The 8,822-nt window shown below is 42.4% G+C and overlaps 1 protein-coding gene across 3 annotated transcripts in view; it reads left to right on the forward strand.

Moving 5' to 3' along the window:
• NADSYN1 (NAD synthetase 1) overlaps positions 1-7,203 on the forward strand; it is a 28,625-nt gene extending 21,422 nt beyond the window's left edge. For all 3 annotated transcript variants that reach the window (XM_048854396.2, XM_048854399.2, XM_048854397.2), the window contains 5 exons: positions 626-757; positions 1,801-1,870; positions 2,705-2,833; positions 3,874-4,050; positions 6,514-7,203. In XM_048854396.2, the coding sequence (XP_048710353.2) occupies positions 626-757; positions 1,801-1,870; positions 2,705-2,833; positions 3,874-4,050; positions 6,514-6,567 (562 nt within the window). In that variant the 3' untranslated portion in view covers positions 6,568-7,203. The remainder of the gene's footprint in view (positions 1-625; positions 758-1,800; positions 1,871-2,704; positions 2,834-3,873; positions 4,051-6,513) is intronic.
• The last annotated feature ends 1,619 nt before the right edge of the window (positions 7,204-8,822 follow it).

Raw genomic sequence — 8,822 nt, forward strand, 5'->3', positions numbered from 1 at the left:
AACCAAGATCAGGGCCCCTTTAGTCCAGGCTCTGTACAGACACACTGTGCATTGAAACTATCCCTGCCCAGAGAGTTTACAGTCCAAACAGAGGCATAGAGACTTTCCCAAAGTCATGGTGAAGCTCAGAGGCGGAGCCCACAGCTCCCAAGTCCTAGTTCAGTGTCCTATTCACTGGACCATCTTGCCTCTCCACAGAGTAGCCTGTAAATTACTTACCCCACTGATTTCCCAAGAAGGTGAGATCAGGTGAGTCTCTGAGTGGTTGGATTATCCAGGAAAGTTGAGACGTCAAGAGGGAAGGGCCCTAAGAAGTGCTAGTCCTGGGAGGCAGTCAGCCTACATTGCTTCAGAAAATACAGTCTTCATTTTGTTTTTATTTTATTATTTTATTAATACATACAATGCTAACTGTGGTTGCAGTAGGTATTAAAATATTATCACCTCCCTGCCAGAGACCTAATGATCATTAGAGTAGCACTACCACGTCCGAACATTAATCAGTTTACCCCTTAATGTCCCAATGACTTTAAAAAACGGATAGCCTTATAAATACACATGAAAACATAAAAGGCCCTATTTCTAGGATTTTGGTTGTTATATAAAGTTCCTTATTCTCTTTCAGTCTTCACGGATACTTGACTAAGTACGATTGCTCCAGTGCTGATATAAATCCTATTGGTGGAATCAGCAAGACTGACTTGAGAAATTTCATACAGTATTGTATGGAAAACTTCCAGCTTACAGCACTCAGAAGGTGAGTGGTAAAGTAATGATTCATGACTGGTGAAACTGTGCTAGCATCCATACTCCTCTTCCTCTCCTACAGTGTGTGCTCATCTGTAACATAAAGGAACCCCAGTTCTGAATCTCTGATGCCACTGTAATACATGTGATAAATAATAATAACTTCCGTGTTTAAATGTGGTTGCAGCTAGTACATTTTTCCTTATCAGTGTGGACAGAGATTTTTCTCTGAAACCCAGGCAGCCTAGTAGCACTATTAATATTGGCCATCTATACCTACCAAATCTCTTTTGTCTTTAGCATAGCTTTAAAACAAGGATACATGATGGTTCTTGCAAAATACATCCAAGTGAATATTTGTCAAGGAAGTTGTGTCATAAATGTTCTAGCAACTATATTTAAACATGATTGCTACTAGGGCTGTGTCTACACTAGGGTTTATTTTTTGGCAACTTTTCTTCTATCATTGCTAACGCCAACTGGTCGTAACACCATTGGGGGTGCTAGTGGAGACAATGCTGCCGTGACGGCCTAAGTTTTTACACGATGTTATTTAAATGGGACGGTGTTAATGTGGTCAGCTTCAGGAGCTGTTCTATAATAGCTTTCCCAATGTTGTTACCATCAGGGGAGCTTCAACCGTGAGAGACTCTTGGCAAAAACTCATTCTAGGCAAGGCTAAGCTCTTTTTCAGCCTTAGCCTGGACAGGGATTTAGATGGATGCAAGACTGTTTGCTGTTTCTGTGAATGTAGCACAAACTATTGAAAACTTCAGTTGCATAACTGATTGTTGCTGTGCTTGAATCCTGAGGTCCTTATTCCATTTATACTCAGATTTGATTCAGGCAAATATATGATGACTATGATTTTACTATAGGCATCACCCTGTGCACCTGGGAGAGCTTTTGGCACAAATAGCAGTAGTCTAGTAGATGTCCCATTTTCTTGTCACGGTCATTTTGCAGGTTGTGCTCCCGAAATGGACTTAAATAAAGCACTTGATGTTTAGCAGCTAACGTGATTGGTTTGAATGAATGCTTTTTCCTACACAGTATTATGTCCGCTCCACCAACTGCAGAGTTAGAGCCCCTTGCGGATGGACAAGTGTCTCAAACTGATGAGGTAATGGGCAGTGACTTTAAAAAGCTCTGGTAAGCCTTATTCACAACTTGTATTTTGTTCAGTAGTGGAGAGGGGCAGCATCGCCGGACTATGACCAAGATAAGTTTCTCTCCCTTTGAATTGTCTCATAAGCCATTCCACAAAACAGCTCTGTAAACATTAATATCTGGCAGCAGACTTGTTTATACAGGCCAAGAGTTTCAAAAGTAACTGGTGTTTTTGGATGCCTTGAGTTTTGGTGCTCCACTCAAGATATCTGTAAGGGGCCTGTATTTGAGAGGGTGAGGGCATAGCCCTTTCTGCAAATCAGTCCCCTTTAAGGCCTCTCAAGGCCCCCCAAAAATGGGAGTCTCTCAAAGTCACTAGTCACTTTTGGAAATATTGGCCCCAGAACTTTGTTTCCTCATTTTATTTATTTAGTTGCATATGAGATCACTGTTCAAACTTATGAACACCATTGAAATCAAGGCTGGTCTAAATTCTAGGGAACTGTACTGTGTTTCTAGGACGGTGGAAGGTAAGTCACGGCACAATTTAGTTTCTTGTTTTCAAGCAGAAGGCCAACATCTAGGTTTAGCTTGCTGATATGAAGCCTGTGTTCAAATACCACAGAAGGAAAAATCCTTTTTTTCAAGAAGTGCTCTTGCTAGCTAGATGCAATATATTCCCATACAACAATTTGGAAATTCCATTGCAGTCCTTATTTTAAATGGAGATTGGTTTTTCAATTTAGTATTTCTCTGATTAACTGAATGTATTATAGTCTCCTCTAAAATAATTCATTCTGACTCATGTTATACATTTTCAGTGCCCTTTTTGTGTGTGTGATTTCAGGAAGATATGGGGATGACATACACTGAGCTCTCAGTCTATGGAAAACTAAGGAAGATGGCCAAGGCTGGACCTTACAGCATGTTTTGTAAGCTGATCAATATGTGGAAGGAGATCTGTACCCCAAGAGAGGTAAAAATTAAAAAAATCTTGCGTTTAAAATCCTCCATTAACAGAATTTACGCTTGGAAAAAGATCACATGTAGTTTTCATAACTTAAGAGGAACAGCTTACTCAGTCTCTTGTATTTAGAAATACCCTAGAGAGGTCATAACATGTTAAAGGAGAAAAGACCAAATTTCAAGAGAAATCTCTCTGTGGAAACCTGTCCACCGACACTGATCACATGCTCACTGCCCACTCTCTGTGTTACATTTTGCTGTTTTCTGCTTCCTAGAAGACGTTCTTCTGCTTGTACAAGCTGGCACAGATCCTAGAGTGATTCCAGCCTTTTGTCTATACTGCAGACTGTTAGATCAACACTTAGGTATTCTGAAGGGAACTGTTTGTTTAGTTTTAGATCTATACATGCATGGCCAAATTCTGCCTTCCCTGATATGTGCCCAACCCCCATTGAAGCTAATGGATGTGCCATGAATATATTGTAAGAGAGAAGGTGGCTCTTGATTTTCAAAACACCTAAAAGAAATCTACATCCATATATCCTGTGACAGAGTTGGTTGGAGGGGTGTTATTTCCATGACATTTCAATGGGCACTTGCTTTTATCCTAGCAGTGCCCTTTCTGGGACCTCTGTGAGGTAGGAAAGTCCTATTATTCCCATTTTACAGATGGGAAGCTGAGGCAAAGAAAAGCTAAGTGACTTGCCCAAGGTCACACAGGAAGTCTGTGGCAGAGCAGGGAATAAAATTTGGGTCTCCTATGCAGGCCAGTGTCCCAACCCCTGGGATATCCATCTTCTCCCTTATAAGAAACATTTACAGCAAAATAGTATAGATGTGTTTCATTGTGACACTTTTGTGCATTCTGATACTTTAAATGCATATTACATGCCTCACTTCCTCTGTGGTAACATACATTAGTAGTGCTAACTGATATATATACATTTGGATTTGTGAATTAGCTCACTCCAGAGTAACTTGCTCATCTAGAATTGTGTTTCAGTTCTGAGAAATTTCAGTTGACCTGAAACTATGTGTTTTGTACACCAGGTGGCATCCAAGGTTAAGCATTTTTTCAGGATATACTCAATTAACAGACATAAAATGACCACCCTCACACCTGCCTATCATGCTGAAAACTACAGTCCTGAGGACAACCGATTTGACTTGAGACCTTTTCTTTACAACTCTACATGGTCCTGGCAGTTCAGGTCTATAGATAAACAGGTATGCATGGTTCACTTCTGCTCTAGGTTTATTTTAAATCATTTGTGATATGATAAGCCCAGTTCCAGTATGTCTACATAGACATAGATTCCTATGATCTAATTCTTAGGAGATCTTACCTCTGTCCGGGTATCCCCACTCCATAGCCTTGCCACAGCTCCCAGGGGGTAAGATGGGGAAGAAGAGACAGGATGAAGGGGAGACACAACTGTGAAAAGTTTGGGGACCACTGATCTATGCTTATGAACTCTATGCCCATTCAGAGCAACGGGCCAGCACACAGTAACAGGAGTCCATCTACACGGACCTCATTGCAGGATTGGGACCTAAAATGGTGTGACAAATTCAGTAAGAGCTGGGAAATTCAGAGTGAAGGTGTCTGCCCATCTTCCTTTACAGCAGTCCCCTCTTTGAACCTTGAAGTCAGTGGAGTTACACCGGGGATTAATTTGACCTTGCATGCTTGGATATAGCAACTGTTTTTAGACTGGCCACTGTGAGGTGTGTAAAGGATCAAGTGGTAGCTGTAACTATGGTTTGGTTGGCTTTTTGGGGGCTTCAGTCACAACCTTAACATTAAGAAAAGGAGTACTTGTGGCACCTTACATTTTCTTTTACCATAAAAGTGCTTGGCCGAGGAATTTTAACACATGGGAGTTTTCACTGCCAAAGATTTTAAATTTCAGTTGCTTTTAAGAATATGTTTACATATGCAATAAAATATTAATTCCCATCTCTATGAAATGTTAGGCATGCTATAATAGTATCTGACTCTCTGGAAACCTAGGATAAAAGGTACCATATGCTGCATTCCCTTTTTAGCCCCACCCCACAACTCATAATTTTGGGCCTTTTCCCATTAAAGTGTAGGGCAAAACTCCTTTTGGCTTCAGTGGGAGCTGGATTGGATATTTCTGTAGGAACAGACTTTAAAAATCTGGCCTCTCTCTTTGTGCCTGTAAATATTTATGGGCACAGTGAATATCACTTAGACTTGTAATGACCCAGTGTATAGGCATATGCTTCCTGTGATATTACTTGGGCCTGCAGGTATTTGCCATTGCAAACTGTGTGCAAAGAGGGGGGCCAGTTTAAAAAAAAAAATCCATTCCTTAAATTTTTATTTATCCAGTAGGTTACAGCAGCAGCCTGTGCTGGTGACTGTTTCAGAAAGTTTTTCAGAAGACTCAAAAATAAGAGCATGTAACAGGGATCACTCCGCACTGTGGTACATCCTGCTGGCTGTCCTGGGGATTAGCTCTCTTCACCAGTGCACCCTCCTCTGGTAGTGCCTTGCCACTGTGACGCCTGTTCTAGGACCCACGTCTCTACAAGGACCGCGGCGTCCTCTTTCGTGGCACAACCCTCTGGCCATGCTGTACTCTGCTTCCCCCTTCTGGGGGACCTGCAGTCCACTGTTCAGCCACTTCCTTTAGTGGCTACTGCAGTATATTATCTGGCCACTTCCTCGTGGCCACAGCATCCTCTTTATCCTTACCTCAGGCCCTCCACCTGCAAACCTCAGCAGCTAGCCAGGAGCTCTCTCTCGCTCCCCTAGCCCAGTCTAGGGTGCTGGCAGTTCTCTCAGCCCTCCAGGTACACAGTCCTTCCTCCCTGGGTTCCCCGTAGAGAACTGCCTTTCTGGGCCCTGCAGTTCCCTTTTCATATGGGCCTGCTTGGCCCTGATTGGCTGCTCCCTTCAGCCCTTCTCTGATGCAGCCTCCCAAGGGCTCTGTTAACCTCTTAGAACCAAGTGTGGGGCAGATGTAATACTGCAAGGCAAGGCTGGTCTATTTTGGGAAGCGAGTGCACTAAGGGTTTCCCTTGGCCTGGAAACTCTGCACTCGCAGGCCACGCAGCTGTAATTCCTAAGAGAATCATCCTTCAGGACAATGTCATGTGTTGACTGTTGTGTTCCTGTATTTGTAGCACAAAGTCCAGAGATAAGATGATGTTAATTGGAAAGAGCTTGGGACAATGGTTTTATTCAGATTTGCCAGACCTGCAGTTATGGCTTGTTTCATCGTCCAGCACAAAGGGGCTGTCGCCCTGGTAGATCTACCAGTGTGAGGGAATTCCCAGGTGGTGCAGCTATGATGCCTCCCTTCTGGCTTGGGAAGAAGGCTGTGTGTCCAGAGCTCTTCTGCACACTACTACTACCTGGCTTCCAAAATGGCCCCTGGGGTCTTGAGCAGCTGGCATAATTTAGAGCAGCTGTGAGGTGATTGGGGCATGGCATGGGCTGATACAGAACCGTCGGAAGGACCAGGGACTGAAGGTGGATGCAAATCCTTTGCATCCGCCTTTCTCTGCTTTTTTTATTGGGCACAGCTGAAAATCTGACCTATGGCTTATTGTTCCTCTGTTCATTGTTGACTACCCCAATTCCTTGTGAGAATCTAAATTTAACAGCAGAAATTAAATGCAAATTTGTTTTTACTTCTGTACCTTGTTTAATTACAGGTTTCCAATCTAGAAAGGAAGGAAGGGAAGCCTGTACTTGAAGATGTGGACTGACTACTCTCCACTCTTATACTACTGACTTAATATGGGTCTACAAACACAACATTCAAGGATAGAGTATATTCTGAAGATCAGCACGGTTCCAGTGTTTGAACAGACTATAGAGCTGGTCTATCTTTTTGTTACCAGTTATATTTGTAATTAATCAAACCCAAATTAGTTTGGACAAATAAGTTTCAAGCTGTATTATTCATGATTCTGAATGGTTTGGTTTGCTTCAGCTATTCACTATTTGTTGTTCATGGTGTGTGATTGGTCACAAAATTCAGATGGTCTTGGCTGAAACTTTTAAAATGTAAAAATGAAGGTTGGACTTTTGTGTTTTAATTTTTGGATGATTAATCATTCGAGATTCATTAGTATTTTCACATATACCTGAAGATTGTCTGAATATTTGGAAATAACAAGTGATATGACCCCTCCAATCATAGAAACCCAGCTCAGTGCTTTTGTGTGGAAATATGTGTGCACATATAAAATTTGATTGGGCCTAATGAATGGTCTGCATGTGATTTTTATCTAACATGTTGAACTGAAAGCAAAAATCTCTTTAGTCGCTGGCACATGCTGCTGTGAAAAAACTAAATTTTCATTTTATTGTGTAATAAATTCTCATTTTTATAATGCTAATTGGCTCTGTTCTTAACATAGTTAATTCTATGTAAATAAAAAATAACTTGTCTGCTTTAGTGATTGGAACAGCAGAGTAAGATCCTAATTCAACAACGTATTTGAGTACTGGCCAAATTGTACATACATGAGTAGTTTCTAATGAGGCCCAGATCAGCACCCCTAAGGTCTGTTTCTGGCTTTGCCATCTTCTTGCTGTGTAAACTTTGAAATTCACTTTAATCTCTGTGTTTCAGTTTCCTCATTCCTAAAATAGGGATACTGCCTAGTTGATATAATGCTGAATGTGCTCTGAGATCCTCAGATAAAAGGTACTCTACTATTATCTGTAAAACATTATTTAAAGGTGAGCTGCATATAAAATGGGCTTGTACCCTTTTTTCCTTCTTTATGATTTATAAAGAAAACTTTGGTATATGTGACATGTAAAGTGTTCGCTCAGTGCCTGGCACTTTTTGAAAAGAGATGGGGATAAGCCTGGTGTTCTGGCTAACATTTCTGTTCCCACTTAACCTAGTGCTACTGTCCAAGACTGAGCATGCACTGTCATCAGTGAGTGAATAATGGCTGCTTTTACTTGCCTGTGTAGTCATTATGTTATTGAAACTGAGCTTGCTACTCTGTAAAACAGTTGGGGACAGAATGAGCATAGGAGAGATGGCTATAGAACCAGCTTCCCCTTAGCATTCAGTAAGGTTGCCTTACCCACTTTCCTCTTGCTCTTCACCACCTCAGAAATGTGTCCTAACTTGTAGACAAACACAAAGGGAATGAAGGCAAGAGTCTTACTATCATATGTTACCCTTTTAACCTGTTGCCTTAATGTTTAGCCACTTCTTACTTGCATTCACTGAAGTTACGTATGATGCCCTTTTATTAGGGCCTTTGTCCAGCTCTGAGCATAACAATGTTGTGATGTTACAGTAGGGAATTCTAAATCATGTCTGGATTTCTGCTGTTGAAATAGACTGCAGGCAAGGTGGTGGATGGACACAGGGCAAGTTTCCTACCATTCCCTGCTTCTTGCAGCCCCAAAAGAGAGTGAAGCTATTCATGGAGACAGCAGGAGTAGGGGAGGCTGGTCAGCCTTTTGGCAAGGGTCCCATAAAATCCTGGTTGGAGTCTAAAGCTGACTTCCCCATTCAGAGTCAGGTGTCCTTATTGTAATCCTGGGAGGTGGGTGGGCACAAGCCCATCCACATCTAAAGGCCCCTCCCCCAGTCTTGCAGGAGCGACCACTGGACCCGGGAACCTACTGAATATGGGGGACAACGAATGAATAACAGGGTCAGGAGTGAAGGTCACAGGTTCAAAAGCAGGGATCCAGAGGGGCACACAAAGCAGAGAACCCCTGCTCCTCGAAGCTGTCTAGAGCACCAGCAGACCCAGAGGATGTGGAAAAAGCTAATGTACTCAATGCTTTTTTTGCCTCTGTTTTCACTAACAAGGTCAGCTCCCAGACTGCTGCGCTGGGCATCACAAAATGGGGAAGAGATGGCCAGCCCTCTGTGGAGATAGAGGTGGTTAGGGACTATTTAGAAAAGCTGGACGTGCACAAGTCCATGGGGCCGGACGAGTTGCATCCGAGAGTGCTGAAGGAATTGGCGGCTGTGATTGCA

Source organism: Caretta caretta, chromosome 6 (genome assembly GCF_965140235.1).
Source record: "Caretta caretta isolate rCarCar2 chromosome 6, rCarCar1.hap1, whole genome shotgun sequence".
In the NCBI taxonomy this organism is placed as follows: Eukaryota; Metazoa; Chordata; order Testudines; family Cheloniidae; genus Caretta; species Caretta caretta.